Raw genomic sequence first — 20,685 nt, 5'->3', positions numbered from 1 at the left:
TCTATTTAAAAATCTTAATCCTTCCGGTACATATCAGCTGCTGTATGCTACAGAGAAAATTGTGCAGTTCTTTCCAGTCTGACAACAGTGCTCTCTGCTGACACCTCTGTCCGTGTCAGGAACTGTCCAGATTAGAAGCATATCCCCATAGAAAACCTCTCCTGCTCTGGACAGTTCCTGACATGAACAGAGGTGTTAGCAGAGAGCACTGTGGTCAGACTGGAAAGAACTTCACAAATTTCTCTGTAGCATATCTGTAGTATACAGCAGCTGGGCTAAGATTTGTAAATATAAATAAACAGATTTGTAAATTAACATTCTGGCACCAGTTGATTTGAAATTTTTTTTTACACCTGAGTTCCCCTTTAAGGCCAAAATGGGATGTATCCTTAAAGGGGTACTCTGCCCCTAGACATCTTATCCCCTATCCAAAGGAGCCCCGGGATCCCCGCTGCGGCACTGCGCTATCATTACAGCATAGAGCGAGTTCGCTCTGTGCGTAATGACGGGCGATATAGGGGACGGAGCCGCGTGACGTCATGGCTCCGCCCCCGTGACATCACTGCCCTTCCCCTTAATGCAAGTCTATGGCAGGGGGCGTGACGACCCCCGCGCCCCCTCCCATAGACTTGTATTAAAAGGGGCGGGCCGTGACATCACGAGGGGCGGAGCCGTGACGTAACGATGCTCCGGACCCTGCATTGCGCGTCATTACGTGCAGAGCAAACTCGCTCTGTGCTGTAATGATAGCGCAGTGCCGCAGCGGGGATCCCGGGGCTCCCCAACAGCGGCACCGCGGCGATCTGACATCTTATCCCCTATCTTTTGGATAGGGGATAAGATGTCTAGGGGCGGAGTACCCCTTTAAGAGGAAATAATCTGGTTGCTATGGGCAGCTGCACCACTTCTCCTCGTCACAGGTTTTCATAAATCCCCCTAAGGCTACTGTCCCACGTAGCGCTAACACAGCGTATTTAGCGCTGTGCATATGTGCATACAGGGCTAGCTGGCAGAAGCTCTGTGTGTTCAGTGAGGTTTGGAAGCGGTATTTCACATTTTGCACAGAGTGAAATACTTTGTACCGTAGCCTTAAAGGGGGTACTCCAGGAGCACATCCCTATAACAAACCTATCCTGCTCTGGACAGTTCCTAAAATAGACAGAGGTATCAGCAGGGAGCACTGTGGTCAGACAGAAAGGAAATTCAAAAAGAAAAGAACTTCCCCTGAAACATACAGCAGCTAAGTACTGGAAGGATTAAGATTTTTAAAAAGAAGTAATTTACAAATTTGTTTAACTTTCTGGCACCAGTTGATTTAAAAAAAATATGTTTTCCAGTGGAGTACCCCTTTAAGGTATCTGGCAGATAATAGCCCTCTCCTGCTCTGTGCAGAGAGTGTGTGTGACCTCAGCAGCAGCCTGTCCACTGCTTCAGAGTAAGGAAAGGTGGTCTGTAGCCTAGGCAACAAGTAGTAAACAAGAAGCAGAGAAAAGCAGCTGTAACAAAATATTTACAAAAGTGTATAACTTAACCCTAAAATTGACAAGACCACAGGGTTTTCTTTATTTTTTTCCTGTTGTGTATTTCAAGAGTTCAACTTTTTAAAAATGTTTCCTTCATTGTAGCTGTATGAGGGCTTGTGGTGTGTCATAAAATGACACATTTCATGGACAAAATGTATTTTTTATGTTTTTTTTCATCAACATAGCTGCATAAAGGCTTATTTTCTGTAGGATGAGTCATATTGTTAACAGAACCATTTAAAAGGGGTACTCCGGTGCTAAGACATTTTATCCCCTATCCAAAGGATAGGGGATAAGATGCCTGATTGCGGGGGTCCCGCCGCTGGGGACCCCCGTGATCTTTCACGCAGCACCCAGTTACCATCAGCCCCGGAGCATGTTCGCTCCGGGTCTGATGACTGGCGATCACGGGGCAGGAGTATTTGTGAGGTCACGGCTCCGCCCCCGTGTGACATCACGTTCCGCCCCCTCAATGCAAGCCTATGGGAGGGGGCGTGTCAGCTGTCACACCCCCTCCCATAGGCTTGCATTGAGGGGGCGGAGCTTGATGTCACATGGGGCAGAGCCGTGACATCACAATACTCCGGCCCCGTGATCGCCGGTCATCAGACCCAGATTGAACATGCTCCAGGTGCTGATGGTAACGGGGTGCTGCGTGATAGGGGATAAGATGTCTTAGCGCCGGAGTACCCCTTTAAGGTACATATAAATTATTGAGTAACTATAGCTCAGCCTAATAGGCATACAATCTAGAGGCCTTATTTAGCCCCCCAGCTGTCATGGCAATTCATTAGTGTCCCACGATCATGTTTTGTAGGACACCGATGGATTACAGAGGGTAACTTGGAGCAACCACCTTAACCGCTTTTAATAAACACAATTACTATTGTGCATGGCAGGTAAGGGGTAAAGCAGCCAAGATTAAAGTTATCTACAATCCTGGATGATAAAGCTGGAGCCTAGGTGTATGTTCTGGTGTCAGTGTCATCCAGTGGATTTAACCAGTAGCATTGCTATAGGGGGGCAGGGGGTGGGCTGCACCGAGTGACTCCTCTCAAGTGGGGTGACACCAACAAACGGGAAGTAATCCCGAGATGGTATTATATTTAGACGATACAGTGTGTAGCAGTGTTATATTCAGAGGGAACAATGTGTAGCAGTATCATATTCAGAGAGCACAGTGTGTAGCAGGGTTATAATGAGTATTGTTTTCATATAAAAGGATCCCAATCCGCTGACATAGTGAGGAGCCATTTGGGTGTCGCGTTCTGCAGAGAGGATTTTGCTGGATGAAGTCCTGGCGGTATGTACCATCTGAATTAGATAAGGAAAGACTATAGAGAAGGAGTCACCTGTTGTCACTGATATCAATGTGTATGCTGCCTGACATCAGAGCTGTAGTCACTTGTAAGTTCTGCAGTTATGATGGGTGAAACAACAACTCCCAGCATCCCCTTACCACTGCTTAGGTCCAACTGGAAGCTTTAGTTTTAAATGTTTAAAACTTCTCTAGCACTGTCCCATTCTGTGGCAATTGGTATATTTGATTATTATACTGGAAATAATTTTCCGCAACGAGCTACACCACTGGCGTCTGTCACAACAGGCTAAAAAAATTTCTTGGTGGGGTATGAGTTTGGGGTGACGCCATTTTTTATTGCACCGGGTGAGACCAACCCTAGCAACGCCACTGGATTTAACTATGAATCCATTTGCAGGAATGAACTACATAAAATAAATATATAGTTATGTAAATTTGCAGCAAGGGGGGTTAATATACCCCCTACCCCCCCCCCACATTTTTGTAAATATTTTATATTTTTTCGTGTGACAACACTGAAGAAATGTCACTTTTCTACATTGTAAAGTAGTGAGTGCACAAGCTGTATAACAGTGTTTAATATTATGTCCCCTCAAAATAACTCAACACAAAGCCATTAATGTACCGTATTTATCGGGGTATACCACGCACACGCAAAGTTTTTTACCCAAATATCCTTGGTAAAATGAGGGTGCGTGTGTGTGCGTGTGTATACCCCGATATGCTGTTTCTTACCCCGCAGAAGCCCCCAGGAAAGGCAAGGGGAGAGAGGCCGTCACTGTCCGCTTCTCTCCCCCTGCCTTTCTTGCAGTCTAGAGCCCTGCTGCCGTCGCTTCTCTCCCCCTGTCTATCGGTGTCGCTGCCCCATTGCCGGCGCCGATAGCCAGGGGGAGAGAAGGGGCAGCGGAGCCGATAGCAGGGGGAGAGAAGCGGTTGCAGCAGGGACCCCAGGACAGGAAGGGGCAGAGAAGCCGGCAGCGCCGGTGGTCTCTGCACCTGAAAAAGCCGCTGCAGTTCATTGATTTAAAGCGCCCGCTTTAAATCATTGAACTGCAGCGGCTTATCGGCGTATAACACGCAGGTAGACTTTAGGCTAAAAATGCTAGCCTAAAAAATGCGTGTTATACGCCGATAAATACGGTATAAACTTTGGCAACAATATTGAGTGCACCATTAATATAAGAACCATCCAGATCTCTATTTATTCTTAATCAGTCTATTTATTCTTCTTTCTATTTTTCAATATTCTACTTCTCTAGATGAGCATATGTGGTTTCCCAGTACAGAACATAGTTCTGTACAGTACTTAAGTCCCCTCTGGAAGAGTCCCTCAGGTCCACAGGGCTCTCCGGCAGGGTTCCCCCCACGTTATATCGTATAAGTGCCTTGTATATTCAATATGTTATATCCTTGTATATTCATTTATTGTCTGTGTCAGTATGTATAAAGTTGTACAGATTGTATAAAATGTTGGTAAGGGTCTTGTAATCACATGATATACCCAGAGTTCCAAGGGCACAGGTACCCCAGGCAACCAGCTACCAATGGGCTTTAGTCCAGCCCCCTAGTATATAAGGGTCTGTAGTCTCCAGATTCCCTCTCTCGAGACCTGGACCTAAAAGCAAGCACAAAGTCCTGTACCATTCAAGTTCAGCTTATCTAGGCCAAAGCCTAAGAACCTGCAGCCACAACTAAACTGTAAGTGAAATCTATCTCTACAATTCAAGTCCACGACTGTCCCGCTAAAGTTAAAACAGTAGTACAGTGGCCTACATCATTACTACAATAACTACAAGTCCAAGCAAGCCTGAAAGGTCCCCTGTGTCCCGGTCACCTCTGTGGAAGTTGGCTAGTTGTAAAGACTGTTATCTGCTTTTTCCCAAGTAAAAGTTCTAGTTGTTTTGCATCCTTGCTGTGGACTCTCATTTACTGCATGCCGTTTCTGGGCTGGTTGTCGTCGGTGCCCTATACCAAAACAACCACATCCTGGTGCCACGAACACTAGGGGTTAACAGCATCTTGCCCCAGGGGTTAATTCCATCAGATCCCGCTACCACTCACTGCAACACCCCGTGGTCACCACACATATTGGCAACAAATTGAGAAACCATAGTTTGCACAATTTAACCCTACATCCAAATAGTTAAAAATTAACAGAATTGCTCACCTGATCTAAGGATTTCTTTTTTTTCTTCTTTTTCCCCCAGCATCCTGAACTTTCAGTATCTTTGCTATTGGTCTCACCACAAAGCAATCCATCAAGTTCATCTGTTCCAGTTTGCTGTCCCTGAGAGGTTTCTGCAGCTAGCCGATAGGAAAGGTTTCTCAGAATGCAAACACAGTTTTCAATGGTCTATAATAAAAAAAAATATATGGATTAGAGTATTATACTCATTGTTCATTATTGTTATTTTAATTATAAATTAATTATTATAATGTGTATAATATGTCTATCTTCTGTTTTTGGCTCACAAATCCCTACATTCAGCTGCTCACACCTTCTGACATCCACTGCTTAGGAAGTGTTGCATCCAAGCCAAGCACTGAGCTTGCCCTGAGTTTGCTGTGCAGTGCTTTGTCTCTTCACCCAATTGCTGCAGGCTGCTCTGTAACCCCCTCCTCTCTGTTTTCAAACAGGAGTCTGATAGGACAGGAATCAGCACAGAAACTAGTCCCACCCTCACTTTCTGGACTTTGTCCCAGCCTGTTCTTCAGCTAGTACAAAGATGATATTTTTTTAAGCCATGAGTTCTATATAAAGGGAGATAACATGTTTCATGAAATATATTAGAAAGGTTAATATTTGTTCAAGTATGCAGCATATAAAAAGTTTTTGATTCAGATAGTTCCAATTTAAAGTGTCCCTGTCCCTTTAAAAGACATAAATCCTTTAAAAGTTTTGATCAGTCAGGGTATGGATGTTCAGACCCCTGCAGATTGCTAAAATAACTAGAAGTACACAGCAGAGCACTTTACTTGCTAACTGCACTCTCTATCTCGCTACACGAGAAGGCCTTCACAAACTAGAAAAGGAGCTTGTCTACTGCAGGTATATAGAGAAGACAGTAAGTCGGGGAGTGAAGTGCTTAGGTGCATGTTTCTTTTGGTTCTATCTAAGGATCGGTGAGAGATTATACATCCAGAACCTGACTAAGTTTTAACCATATTTGTGTAAAATGTCACAACTTTTTTTAAGACAACTATTCATTTGCATTACTACTAGTGTGTCCTTTTTAATGTCCACTTCTTTTATTTTCATTGTTATTATATTATCGTTAGTTGTTTATTTTATTGGGTCTCATTTTATTTTTTAAAGCCTTACCTGTGATGTGTTTTGACGCCCCTTAGGGAGTGGAGCCTACTTGTTTTAGTGCCGATTTTGCACACTTATACACCTGCCATTTTACGTGCATGTATAACTGCCTATACATCTGAGGAAGAGGTTTCAAAACCTCTAAACACGTAATGTTGTGGCTAATAATCAGGCTGGTATACCTGGACTGTTCTTCACAACTTTTATTAAACAGACAAGGAAACCTTTATACAGTGGTAAGTTATAGAAGGAGATAATAACCTATGAGATAACTATTGCTGAGACCCCCACTGACCAGGAGAATGAGCAGGGATAAGCATGCAGTACTACACTTTACTCCCCGGCGTGGATGTAAAAACATCAACTTTAACCTTATTTCCATGCCTTTGTGGTTGTCACACCAAACATTGCCACATAAACACATCAGAAAGGAATGAGATGGGAGCCCTTTTGTCATGGAAACTGTTGCAAATGTTTTGGGTAATAACTAATAACTCTACTTTGGCAGGGGGATCTTAGCATTCTAAGGTGTAATATTTTGCTGATAAGTTGGCACAGATCCTAAAGTGGGTCTTCCAGTTTTCTTAACCCTCTCTACTGGTTTTGGCTTTAGATAACCAAGTCCCAATTTACAAAAATGCCATGTGTCACATTATATGGTAATAACTTTGGGTGGTTTTATTTATAATGTTTTTTTTTGGAACACATTATACCACTATGTTAGTGGTTATATATTGTCGGCGACCAGCAGGTAAAGAGGATGAAGGTAGATATGTGCCAAGTAGGTTTCTGTATCCACTAGAAAAGTTCCAGGGTTGTCAAGGAGGCCAATCCAGCAGTCCGTTTTGGCTTTTCCATACAGCTAAGTTACAACAAGGAAACTGCAGTGTGTGTACCACCGAAGTCCCAGGCCTTGGTGGGGGAAAAGAGCATTTTTTCAGTAAGTAACAGTAGGTTACTAACATGTGCATAGTTAGGATAGCTGCCATGCAGCTTAAATGGGCTCTTTTTCTGGCTGTAGTGTGGGTGGAAGGCCGTTCCCGGTCCGGGCTTTATTGGACCTATTGAGGCCTTTAAAGGGGTATTCCGCCCCTAGACATCTTATCCGCTATCCAAGGATATGGGAATTATTGTCTGATTACAGGGGTCCAAATCCTGGGGACCCCCGTGATCTCTCCTGCATCCACCCGAGTCATCAGCTCTCCAAAGCTAAGTTTGCTCCGTGGCTGATGACAGGGGCTGGCGGTTTGTGATGTCATGGCTACGCCCCCATGACGTCACATCCTGCCCCCTTAATGCAAGTCTATGGGAGGGGGTGTGGCAACAGTCATGCCCCCTCCTGTAGACTTGCATTAAAGGGGCAAAGCACAAACCTCCGGTCCCTGTATTATGAGTCATCAGCCACAGACCAAACATAGCTCTGGAGAGCTGATGACTCGGAGGCTGCAAGAGAGATCGCGGGGGTCCCCATCAGTGGGACCCCTGCGATCAGACATCTTATCCCCTATCCTTGGATAAGGGATAAGATGTCTAGGGGAGGAGTACTCCTTTAAAGCCACAGAAAGTGTGAACCTGAGGGATTTGCTATGTCCTCCAGAGTGTGCTACAGGAACTCAAGTTCGATAGCGCACATTACAAACCATGGTTAAGGAATGTACCATATGGGCAATATAAACAGATAAGGAAAAACTGTACGGATGACGAAACCTCAAATCTGACCTGTGCCACGTTATACATTAATAACTCTGGGATGCTTTTACCTATCGTACTGATTCTGAGAATGTTTTTTCGTGACCTTCTGCTTTAAAATTGTAGTGAATATTTTTTCGATACTTACTTCATTTCCTATGAATTTCCATAATTGATGAAAAAAAATTACAAATTATAATTTTTCTAAATTTTAACCCTTTAGGGACACAGAGCGTATCAATACACCCCCGTTTCTAAGTCCTTAAGGACACAGGGCGTATGGATGCGCCCTGCGCATTTCCGGCCCCAGCCGCTAGCTGGAGCGGAGCCGGTGCGGGATGCCTGCTGAAATTGTTCAGCAGGCATCCCCGGATATCGCCCAGGGGGGTCATTATGTCCCCCCATGTCGGCGATTGCTGCCGATCACTGGACAATTCAGTCCAGCGATCTGCGGCGGATTCCGGGCCAATCGGGTCTCCAGTGACCCTGTGGGTGTCACTCCCGCAACCCGCTCCGCCCCTCTTCCGGAGGACGTGAGAGGGTGCGGGAAGACGACCCCGGGTGCTGGGGACCCCGATCCCCGGCACTCTGTTGGGATCGGGGCCCCAGGAGCGACGGCGGCGGCGGGACTGACCTGCGTGGCGGCGGCGTGGATCTGCAGTTGGAGGTGAGTGATAGCCTCCTACTGTTGCTTAGCAACAGCTCCCAGCATGCAAAAAGGGCATGCTAGGAGCTGTAGTTATGCAACAGCAGGAGGCAGACCACCACAATTCCCAGCATTCCCTCATGGGCATGCTGGGACTTCTAGTTTTGCAACAGCTGGAGGCACATTTTTTCTATGGAAAAGTGTACCTTCAGCTGTTGTATAACTACAACTCCCAACTTGCACAATCATCTAAAGTGCATGCTGGGAGTTGTTTTGGTGCATCTGGTGGTTGCATAACTACAACTCCCAGCATGCCCATTGGCTGTCGGTGACTGCTGAGAGTTGTAGTTTTGCAACAGCTGAAGGCACACTGAGTTAAGTAGCAAATCAGTGTGTCTCCAGCTGTTGCATAACTACAATCCCCAGCATCCCCAGCCAAAGTAGTATGCCTCCGGCTGTTGCATAACTACTAGACCCAGCATGTCCTTCCGCTGTCCGTACATGCTGGGGGTTGTAGCTTTTGCAACAGCTGAAGGAACACTGGTTGCAAAACACTGAGTTTGTTACCAAACTTGGTGTTTCACAACCAGTGTGCCTCCAGCTGTTGCAAAACTACAACTCCCAGTATGCACTGATAGACCGTACATGCTGGGAGTTGTAGTTTTGCTGGATGTCCCCCCCCCCCCCCCAATGTGAACATACAGGGTACACTCACATGGGCGGAGGTTTACAGTAAGTATACCCCTATGTCCACCCCTATGCAAATCCCTAATTTAGGCCTCAAATGCGCATGGCTCTCTCCCTTTGGAGCCCTGTCGTATTTCAATGCAACAGTTAAGGGTCACATATGGGGTATCGCCGTACTCGGGAGAAATTGTGTTACAAATTTTGGGGGGTATTTTCTGCTATTACCCTTTTTTTAAATGTACATTTTTTGGGAAAACAACAACATTTTTTTTTTTACATATACAAAAGTCGTGAAACACCTGTAGGGTATTAAGTTTCATATTACCCCTTGTTATGTTCCCCAAGGGATCTAGTTTCCAAAATGGTATGCAATGTGTGTGTTTTTTTTTTTTTTTTGCTGTTCTGGCACCATAGGGGCTTCCTAAATGCGGCATGCCCCCAGAGAAAAATTTGCTTTCAAAAAGCCAAATGTGACTCCTTCTCTTGTGAGACCTGTAGTGCACCAGCAGAGCAATTTTCACCCCCATATGGGGTGTTTTCTGAATCGGGAGAAATTGGGCTTCACATTTTGAGGGGTATTTTCTGCTATTACCCTTTTTAAAAATGTAAAATTTTTGGGAAACCAAGCATATTAGGTAAAAAAAATATTTTTTTTTTTACATATGCAAAAGTCGTGAAACACCTGTAGGGTATTAAGGTTCATATTACCCCTTGTTACGTTCCTCAAGGGGTCTAGTTTCCAAAATGGTATGCCATGTGTTTTTTTTTTTGCTGTTCTGGTACCATAGGGGCTTCCTAAATGCGGCACGCCCCCAGAGCAAAATTTGTTTTCATAAAGCCAAATGTGACTCCTTCTCTTCTGAGACCTATAAAGCGCCAGCAGAGCACTTTTCACCCCCATATGGGGTGTTTTCTGAATCGGGAGAAATTGGGCTTCAAATTTTGGGGGGTAGTTTCTGCTATTACCCTTTTTAAAAATGTAAAAATTTTGGGAAAACAAGCATTTTAGGTAAATTTTTTTTTATTTTTTTACATATGCAAAGGTCGTGAAACACCTGTAGGGTATTAAGGTTCACATTACCCCTTGTTACGTTCCCCGAGGGGTCTAGTTTCCAAAATGGTATGCCATGTGTTTTTTTTTTGCTGTTCTGGCACCATAGGGGCTTCCTAAATGCGGCATGCCCCCAGAGCAAAATTTGCTTTCAAAAAGCCAAATGTGACTCCTTCTCTTCTGAGACCTGTAGTGCACCAGCAGAGCAATTTTCACCCCCATATGGGGTGTTTTCTGAATCGGGAGAAATTGGGCTTCACATTTTGAGGGGTATTTTCTGCTATTACCCTTTTTAAAAATGTAAAATTTTTGGGAAACCAAGCATTTTAGGTAAAAAATTTATTTATTTTTTTACATATGCAAAAGTCGTGAATCACATGTGGGGTATTAAGGTTCACTTTACCCCTTGTTACGTTCCCCGAGGGGTCTAGTTTCCAAGATAGTATGCCATGTGTTTTTTTTTTTGCTGTCCTGGCACCATAGGGGCTTCCTAAAGGTGACATGACCCCCAAAAACCATTTGTCGCTCTTTCCCTTCTGAGCCCTCTACTGCGCCCGCTGAACAATAAACATAGACATATACGGTAACCCCGCATCATATCACGGCGGGCCCGGCGTCATAGTGAAGCCGGGACGCGCCGCTAATAGCGCACAGCACTGATCGAGGCGCCGCACGCTATTAACCCTTTAGCCGCGCGCTCAGAGCTGAGCCGCGCGGCTAAAAGCGAAAGTGAAAGCTGCCGGTTAACTCAGTGGGCTGTTCGGGATAGCCGCGGCGAAATCGCGGCATCCCGAACAAGTTACAGGACAGCGGGAGGGCCCCTACCTGCCTCCTCGCTGTCCGATCGCCGAATGACTGCTCAGTGCCTGAGATCCAGGCATGAGCAGTCATGCGGCAGAATCATCGATCACTGGTTTCCTATGAGAAACCAGTGATCAATGATAAAGATCAGTGTGTGCAGTGTTATAGGTCCCTATGGGAGCTATAACACTGCAAAAAAAAAGGGAAAAAAAAGTGAATGAATATCATTTAACCCCTCCCCTATTAAAAGTTTGAATCACCCCCTTTTCCCATAAAATAAAAACACAGTGTAAATAAAAATAAAAATAAACATATATGGTGTCACCGCGTGCGGAAATGTCCGAATTATAAAAATATATAATTAATTAAACCTCTCGGTCAATGGCGTGCGCGCCAAAAAATTCCAAAATCCCAAATAGTGCATTTTTGGTCACTTTTCATATCATTTAAAAATGAATAAAAAGCGATCAATAAGTCCTATCAATGCAAAAATATACCCTTAAAAACTTCAGATCACGGTGCAAAAAATGAGCCCTCATACCGCCCCATACACGGAAAAATAAAAAAGTTATAGGTGTCAGAAGATGACAATTTTAAACGTATTAATTTTCCTGCATGTAGTTATGATTTTTTCCAGAAGTACAACAAAATCAAACCTATATAAGTAGGGTATCATTTTAATCATATGGACCTACAGAATAAAGATAAGGTGTCATTTTTACCGAAAAATGTACTACGTAGAAACGGAAGCCCCCAAAAGTTACAAAACGGCAGTTTTTTTTCAATTTTGTCACACAATTTTTTTTTCCGTTCCACCGTCGATTTTTGGGCAAAATGACTGACGTAATTACAAAGTAGAATTGGTGGTGCAAAAAATAAGCAATCATATGGATTTTTAGGTGCAAAATTGAAAGAGTTATGATTTTTTTAAAGTCAAGGAGCAAAAAACGAAAATGCAAAAACGGAAAAAACCCCGGTCCTTAAGGGGTTAAGCACCTGACATAAGAAAGGCAAATCCCTTCTGACCCACCGCCAGAGGCGGCTCTAGACGTCAGGAGGCCTTAGATGAAACTCAAACACGAGGCCCTCACTGACAAGATGTCGCAACCTAGTGCGGGTTGGCAGCACCTGGGGCATGGCAAAGTATTGTGCCCTGCACCCCTAATTGTAAGTGAGTGGTGATGCATGTAGTGGGATTTTTCCAAGGTTTGGGGTACAGAAAAAAGGTAATACCTCCACACCAGGACCATGAAAGGAGCCGTGTTGACCCCCACACAAAGCGGCAGTGGACACACCTCCTCCATGTATCTCTATGGGAGAGCCGGAGATACACAAGTGCTGTATCTCCAGCTGTCCCATAGAGATACATGGAGGGGGCATGTCAGTTTCTGCTTTGTGTGGGGGTCAACACTCTCCATTTCTTGGGAGAGCCTGGGTGCCATGGGAGGTCGTGCGGGGTCCCTGCAGCCAGACCCAAAACCTCCCCCTTTCTCCACTGTTATTCTGCTTCCTTTTACATGCCTGCCATCTCTTCTTTCTGTCCTGCTGTTTGGGCCCTCTCCCCTGCAGTCCAGTGCCTGTATTGCACTTTTTGGCGCAGCACTTGGTATGAGATCTGTAGCTGCCGCCGCTTCATCTCCCGGTCTTGTGTCTATTGCGACACAGGGCTTCTAATGCAGGCTGTGCGCAGTGACGTCATCTCATTGCATGCGGCCTGCATTTGAAAGCTGTGCCCTGCGCCACAATAGAAACATGACCAGGAGGAAAGCAGCTGCAGTGGTGGTAAAGTATAGGAGCAGAGTGGCAATGCGTACATTGTAAGCATTGCCACTCATATTTCCTTTCCATGGGGGTGGGCAGGGGATCGGCGGCCGTGAGGCCCTTGCCAGTGTGAGGCCTTAGGCAGCCGCCTTACTTGCCTAATGGTAGAGCCATCTCTGCCCACCACAAAGACACTATGTATGTTGTCAAACATACTTCTTTTAGTCATTAATCTAGCTTGATCCCTAGATCACTAGACATATACGGGTTTAAACAAAGTGCCAGAACCTTTGCAAAAATCTTAACATCTGTGTTCAAAAGGGAGATGGTCCTATACAATTCACCTGGATCTTTGATTTTTTTTAAGAATCAATACTTAGGTAGTCTCCCTTCCTGGCAGGATTTATTTATAATTTCTTATAATTTTGGCATGAGAGTAGAATTTCAAATAAGAAGCTGTCAAATCCTGGAGAGGAATTTGTGGAGAATGATCTTAAAACCAAATCCATTTCCTGTAAATTTACCAGGTGTTCCTTATTATTGCTCAGTTTGATAGTACCGGAATCAGAAGATCGGTCCTCTCTCTCTCTGTCACTTACACTTTGCTCTGATCTATATAAATTCTTTTAAAAAATTCACATTGAATTGCCTCTTCACTTCCCACCACTCCCCATATTTATTTTGGTTAGAAATAATGTATGAGAAATTAAAGGACAAGTATCATGTTAAAAAATGTATCCCCTATCCCCCTATTCTAAGGATAGGGATAAGTTTTAGATCGCGGGGGGCCCAAGCGCTGGGGCCCCCGCGATCTCCTGTTTAGAGCCCCGGCTCCCTGCTATGCCCCTCCATATAGATCTTTGGGAGAGCCATGCCCCCTCCTATAGGCTTGCATTGAGTGGGTGGGGTGTGATGTCACGAGGGGGCAAGGTCGTGATGTCACGATACTCCGGCCCCTGTAACGTGAGTCATCAGACACAGAGCGGTCTTAGCTCCGTGCTGCTAATGACAAGTGGGTGCCCCCAGCGGCAGGACTCCTGCAATCAGACATCTTATCCCCTATCCTATGGATAGGCGATAAGATGTCTAGGGGCGGAGTACCCCTTTAAGGACCAGAGCATTATTTTTTCAAATCTGACAAATTAATTAATTTTATTCCCAGACTGTCGTGACATATTCTACTTTATGTTAGTGTAAAATTTTCATGCAAAAAAAAATTTCATGAAAAATTTGAAAGTTTAGCATTTTTCTAACTTTGAAACTCTGCTTGTAAGGAAAATTGATATGCCATATAGATTATATATTGATTCACATAAACAATATGTCTACTTTATGTTTGTATCATTTGTTTTTATTTTTTGGAGACAGAGGGCTTAAAAGTATAGCAAGAATTTTCCAATTTTTCAGGATAATTTCAAAATCTGAATTTTTTCAAGTTTTTTCAAGTTTTTCACAACCAGTGTGCCTTCTGCTGTTGCCAAACTACAACTCTCAGCATGCACTGACAGCCAAAGGGCATGCTGGGAGTTGTAGTTGTGCCTCCAGCTTTTGCATGACTACAACTCCCATCATATCCTTCCACCTCCGATGCTGTCGCCATTGCCTCCGCTCCTGCCTCAAGGGACCCCCACCATGCTCTGGAGAGGTAAGGGACGCCCGCCTGCCCTGTTCGCCGCTCGGCAGGATAGTGATTGGTCGGCACCAATCATTCTATTTCCATGTCACTGGAGACCCGACTGACCCGGAATGGCCGCAAATCGCTGGTCTGTATTGACCGGTGATTTGCGGCGATCACTGACATGGAGGGGGCTCAGGACCTCCCCCCAGGCATTGGCACGGGATGCCTGCTGCACAATTTCAGCAGACATCACGTTCTGTTCACCGCCTGGTTACCGGCGGTGAACGGAAATGCCAAGGGCGTACAGGTATGCCCTCGGTCCTTAAATCCCAGGAAGCAGGGGCCGTTCAGGACCCATCGTCCTGAACAGTTTAATGGAGGCCCTATGTTTTTGTGTCTCATGCTAAAAATCTGCGAACAGATATATTTTAACACCATTATAGCAGTAATTCCTGTTCTCTTGTCTGATGTAGAATAGCATCTCTGTCTTTGGCACACAATATCTTTGCAAAGATGGTTCTTGAAAGATTCTCTGGAGGTGATATCATTACTGGGACACAATTATCACTATCAATAGAAAATAAAAGGGATAGATACTGCTGGCCAATGGACTCTTTAATCCATCCTTCTAGAAAAACTGTGATAGATGTATATGTGTGTATATATAAATTTTATATACTGTATATGTAAAATGCCCATTTAGGATGAAGACTCCATACTTCTCTGTTACTTGTCCACTCCTCCCCATCTGCTCTCTCCCTCCTCGCCCCCACCATCGTGTAGAGGAATCTGCTGACCACCCATCTGCTCCTTCCGGTCTCACCCCTCCCATCGTGTGAAGCCTTTTGAACAAAGAAGCCCAGGAAAGGCATAGTAGGGGGGTGGGAACTTATGCTAATTACAGAGGTAATATAACCAAGTGAAGGACTGAATAAAGGCAGAGAAGCATTTGAAACCGACATGGCTCTTGTCACGGTTCGGCTGGCTCTGTGCCAGAGAGGGATTGGCTTGGACCGTGTCGGTGGACCGGTTCTAAGTTGCTACTGGTATTCACCAGAGCCCGCCGCAAAGCGGGATGGTTTTGCAGCGGCGGTAGCAACCAGGTCGTATCCACCGGCAACGGCTCAACCTCTCTGACTGCTGAGATAAGCGCGGTACAAGGGAGTAGACAAGAGCAAGGTCGGACGTAGCAGAAGGTCAGGGCAGGCAGCAAGGATCGTAGTCAGGGGCAACGGCAGGAGGTCTGGAACACAGGCTAGGAACACACAAGGAAACACTTTCACTGGCACAATGGCAACAAGATCCGGCGAGGGAGTGCAGGGGAAGTGAGGTATAAGTAGGGAGTGCACAGGTGAGGATACTGATTAGGCCTGCTGCGCCAATCAGTGGCGCAGTGGCCCTTTAAATCGCAGAGACCCGGCGCGCGCGCCCTAAGGAGCGGGGCCGCGAGCGCCGGGACAACACAGACGGGGAACGGGTCAGGTATGGGAGCCGAGATGCGCATCGCGAGCGGGCGCGTCCCGCATCGCGAAACGCATCCCGGCTGGGAGCAATATCGCAGCGCACCCGGTCAGCAGGTCTGACCGGGGCGCTGTGAATAAGAGAACGCTGCGAGCGCTCCGGGGAGGAGCGGGGACCCGGAGCGCTCGGCGTAACAGTACCCCCCCCCCTTGGGTCTCCCCCTCTTCTTGGAGCCTGAGAACCTGAGGATAAGACTTTTGTCCAGGATGTTGTCCTCAGGTTCTCAAGATCTCTCCTCTGGGCCGCAATTCTCCCAGTGACTCCTCTGACTGTCTTGGATGCTAGAATCTCCTTCATCGAAAAGACGTCAGATGACCCGGAAACTGGAGTGGGAGAAACAACTTTGGGAGAGAAGCGGTTAAGAATGAGTGGTTTAAGGAGAGAGACATGGAAGGCATTGGGAATACGGAGAGAAGGAGGAAGAAGGAGTTTGTAAGAGACAGGGTTGATCTGGCACTTGATTTTGAAAGGACCAAGATAACGTGGTCCCAGTTTATAACTGGGGACACGAAAGCGGACATACTTAGCGGAGAGCCATACCTTGTCTCCGGGAGCAAAAATGGGGGGGAATTCTTCTTTTCTTATCAGCAAATTTTTTCATCCGGGATGAAGCCTGTAAAAGAGAATTTTGGGTTTCTTTCCATATGGTGGAAAGGTCTCGAGTCACTTCATCAACAGCGGGCAAACCAGAGGGCATGGGAGTGGGGAGGGGAGGAAGAGGGTGACGGCCGTACACCACGAAGAATGGGGATTTAGCAGAGGATTCGGAGACTCTGAAATTGTACGAGAATTCGGCCCATGGTAGAAGATCTGCCCAGTCATCCTGGCGGGAGGAAACAAAATGTTGCAAATAGTCACCCAGGACCTGATTAATTCTTTCTACTTGCCCATTGGATTGGGGATGATAAGAAAAAGAGAAGTTTAATTTGATCTTGAGCTGCTTACAGAGGGCCCTCCAGAATTTAGACACAAATTGAACGCCTCTATCCGAGACAATATGGGTGGGCAACCCGTGAAGGCGAAAAATGTGTATAAAAAATTGCTTCGCCAACTGAGGTGCCGAAGGAAGGCCTGGAAGAGGGATAAAATGTGCCATCTTGGAGAATCGATCAACGACCACCCAAACAACTGTGTTGCCATGTGATAAAGGCAAGTCAGTAATAAAGTCCATACCAATCTGTGACCAAGGTTGTTCAGGAACAGGCAGAGGATGAAGGAGACCAGCAGGCTTCTGGCGAGGGGTCTTATCCCGGGCACAGACAGTACAAGCCCGCACGAAATCAACAACATCAGTCTCCAGAGTAGGCCACCAATAAAATCGAGAGATGAGTTGGATGGATTTTTTGATGCCAGCATGGCCTGCGAGGTGGGAGGAGTGTCCCCACTTGAGAATCCCGAGGCGCTGGCGTGGAGAAACGAAGGTCTTCCCTGGAGGAGTTTGTCTGATGGAAGCTGGAGAAGTGGAGATCAGACAGTCAGGAGGAATGATGTGTTGCGGGGAGGCTTCCACTTCAGAGGCATCTGAAGAACGAGAGAGGGCATCAGCCCTAATGTTCTTGTCAGCAGGGCGAAAATTAATTTCAAAGTTAAAACGAGCAAAGAACAACGACCACCTAGCCTGGCGAGGGTTCAGCCGTTGGGCAGACTGGAGATAAGAGAGATTCTTGTGGTCAGTGTATATAATAACTGGATATTTGGATCCCTCCAGCAGGTGCCTCCATTCCTCAAGCGACAATTTTATGGCCAGTAATTCTCGATCACCAATGGAGTAGTTTTTCTCCGCCGGAGAGAAGGTCCAAGAAAAAAACCCACAAGTAACCGCATGCCCGGAAGAATTTTTTTGTAGAAGAACTGCTCCAGCTCCCACCGAGGAGGCGTCTACCTCCAATAAGAAGGGTTTAGATGGGTCAGGTCTGGAGAGTACGGGAGCAGAAGAAAAGGCAGACTTGAGATGTTTAAATGCGTCTTCCGCTTAAGGAGACCAGGACTTAGGATTGGCGTTTTTCTTGGTTAGAGCCACGATAGGAGCCACAATAGTGGAAAAGTGTGGAATAAATTGTCTGTAATAATTGGCGAACCCCAAAAAACGTTGGATAGCACGGAGTCCGGAGGGGCGTGGCCAATCCAATACGGCAGATAGTTTATCTGGGTCCATTTGTAGTCCCTGGCCAGAGACTAAGTATCCTAGGAAAGGAATAGACTGACATTCAAAGAGACATTTTTCCATTTTGGCATATAATTGATTGTCCCGAAGTCTCTGAAGAACCATGCGGACATGCTGGCGGTGTTCTTCTAGGTTAGCAGAAAAAATCTGAATATCATCCAGGTAAACCACAACACAGGTATATAGAAGATCATGAAAAATTTCATTTACAAAGTCTTGGAAGACGGCAGGGGCGTTGCAAAGGCCAAAGGGCATAACCAGATATTCAGTGGGGGAGATTTATCAAAGGATTTAGACTGGTTTTTCTTGCCTAAATTTGTCGCACAGAAAGTCGCAGTCTAAATCTGTGCGACTTTTCTGCGACTTTTGCTCTAGAGGATTTTTAGAACATGATGCATGCAAGTCTATTTTAGACTGAAATGCATTGAAAAATGCATTGGTGCTGAATTTATCAAAAGCGACTTTTCAGCGACAAGTCGCATAGGCTGAAAGTACACCGAAATGTCAGACCATGTTGGAGCAGGTTTAAATATAGACTAAAGCATAGATCATGCAGTCTGTGCACAGAATTTATCAAGAGCCGTGCGCCATTTGATAAATTAGGTGCACAATAGACCAGACTAACCCTCTGTAGTTTGGTCTATATTGATGCAGGACATAGACAACTTTGATAAATATCCCCCAAAGTGTCCATCTCTGGTGTTAAATGCAGTCTTCCATTCGTCCCCCTCCCTGATGCGGATGAGATTATAAGCACCTCTTAAGTCCAGCTTGGTAAAGATGTGGGCGCCTCGTAGGCGGTCAAAGAGTTCCGAAATAAGAGGTAGGGGGTAGCGTTTTTTTACAGTGATTTTATTAAGTCCGTGGTAATCAATGCAAGGGCGTAGGGAGCCGTCTTTTTTGGAAACAAAAAAAAATCCAGCTCTGGCAGGAGAGGAGGACTTGCGGATAAACCCCTTTTTTAAGTTCTCCTGGATGTACTCCGACATGGCTTGAGTTTCCGGAGCAGACAGAGGATAGATTCTGCCCCGGGGTGGAGTAGTACCCGGGAGGAGGTCAATAGGACAGTCATAAGGCCTGTGAGGAGGCAAAGTCTCTGCTTGTTTTTTGCAAAAAACATCAGCATAATCCAGATAGGCCCTGGGAAGACCAGATACCGGGGGAACCACAGGTTCTTGACTGTGAGTACATGGAGCCGGTTTAAGACAGTCCTTGTGGCAAGAAGTACCCCAGTTCTTGATTTCCCCTGTGGTCCAATCAAGGGTTGGGGAATGGCGTTGAAGCCACGGTAATCCAAGAAGAATTTCTGAAGTGCAGTTAGAGAGGACCAAAAAATTCAATTTTTTCGTGATGGGGTTCGATGCACACTAAGAGAGGTTCCGTGCGGTAACGCACGGTACAGTCCAATCTTTCATTATTAACAGAGTTGATGTAGAGGGGTCTGGCGAGACTGGTCACCGGGATGTTGAACCTGTTGATGAGAGAGGCCAAAATAAAATTTCCTGCAGATCCGGAATCCAAGAAGGCCATAGCAGAGAAGGAGAAGGTAGAAGAAGACATCCGCACAGGCACAGTAAGACGTGGAGAAGCAGAGTTCACATCAAGAGCTGTCTCACCTTTGTGCGGAGTCAGCGTGCGTCTTTCCTGGCGAGGAGGACGGATAGGACAATCCTTCAAGAAATGTTCGGTACCGGCACAGTACAGACAAAGGTTCTCCATGCGGCGTCGTGTCCTCTCTTGAGGTGTCAAGCGAGACCGGTCAACTTGCATAGCCTCCACGGCGGAAGGCACAGGAACGGATTGCAGAGGACCAGAGGAGCCGGGGAGAGAAACCGCCTCGTGCGAACAAAGTCCATATCCTGGCGGAGCTCCTGACGCCTTTCGGAAAAACGCATGTCAATGCGGGTGGCAAGATGAATAAGTTCATGCAGGTTAGTAGGAATTTCTCGTGCGGCCAGCACATCTTTAATGTTACTGGATAGGCCTTTTTTAAAGGTCGCGCAGAGGGCCTCGTTATTCCAGGACAATTTGGAGGCGAGAGTACGGAATTGGATGGCATACTCGCCAACAGAAGAATTACCCTGGACCAGGTTCAGCAGAGAAGTCTCGGCAGAAGAGGCTCGGGCAGGTTCCTCAAAGACACTTCGAATCTCCGTGAAGAAGGAGTGTACAGAGGCAGTGACAGGATCATTGCGGTCCCAGAGCGGTGTGGCCCACGACAGGGCTTTCCCAGACAGAACGCTGACTACGAAAGCCACCTTTGACCTTTCAGTTGGAAACTGGTCCGACATCATCTCCAAATGCAGGGAACATTGCGAAAGAAAACCACGGCAAAACTTAGAGTCCCCATCAAATTTATCCGGCAAAGATAATCGGAGGCTGGATGCGGCCACTCGCTGCGGAGGAGATGATTGCTGAAGCTGTTGTAGTAGCTGCTGTAGCATCACGGTCAGTTGAGACAGCTGGTGGCCTTGTTGCGCTATCTGTTGCGACTGCTGGGCGACAACTGTGGTGAGGTCGGCGACAACTGGCAGCGGGACCTCAGCGGGATCCATGGCCGGATCTACTGTCACGGTTCGGCTGGCTGGAG

At 46.1% G+C, this 20,685-nt stretch overlaps 1 protein-coding gene across 6 annotated transcripts in view; it reads right to left on the bottom strand.

Annotated features, from left to right (window-relative positions):
* CTNND2 (catenin delta 2) overlaps positions 1–20,685 on the bottom strand; it is a 913,533-nt gene that overhangs the window by 288,545 nt on the left and 604,303 nt on the right. For all 6 annotated transcript variants that reach the window (XM_056520133.1, XM_056520132.1, XM_056520127.1 and 3 more), the window contains one exon: positions 5,012–5,197. In XM_056520133.1, coding sequence (XP_056376108.1) covers positions 5,012–5,197 — 186 coding nt within the window. The remainder of the gene's footprint in view (positions 1–5,011; positions 5,198–20,685) is intronic.

Source organism: Hyla sarda, chromosome 5 (genome assembly GCF_029499605.1).
Source record: "Hyla sarda isolate aHylSar1 chromosome 5, aHylSar1.hap1, whole genome shotgun sequence".
In the NCBI taxonomy this organism is placed as follows: Eukaryota; Metazoa; Chordata; class Amphibia; order Anura; family Hylidae; genus Hyla; species Hyla sarda.
This window is presented reverse-complemented; position numbering and strand designations above follow the sequence as displayed.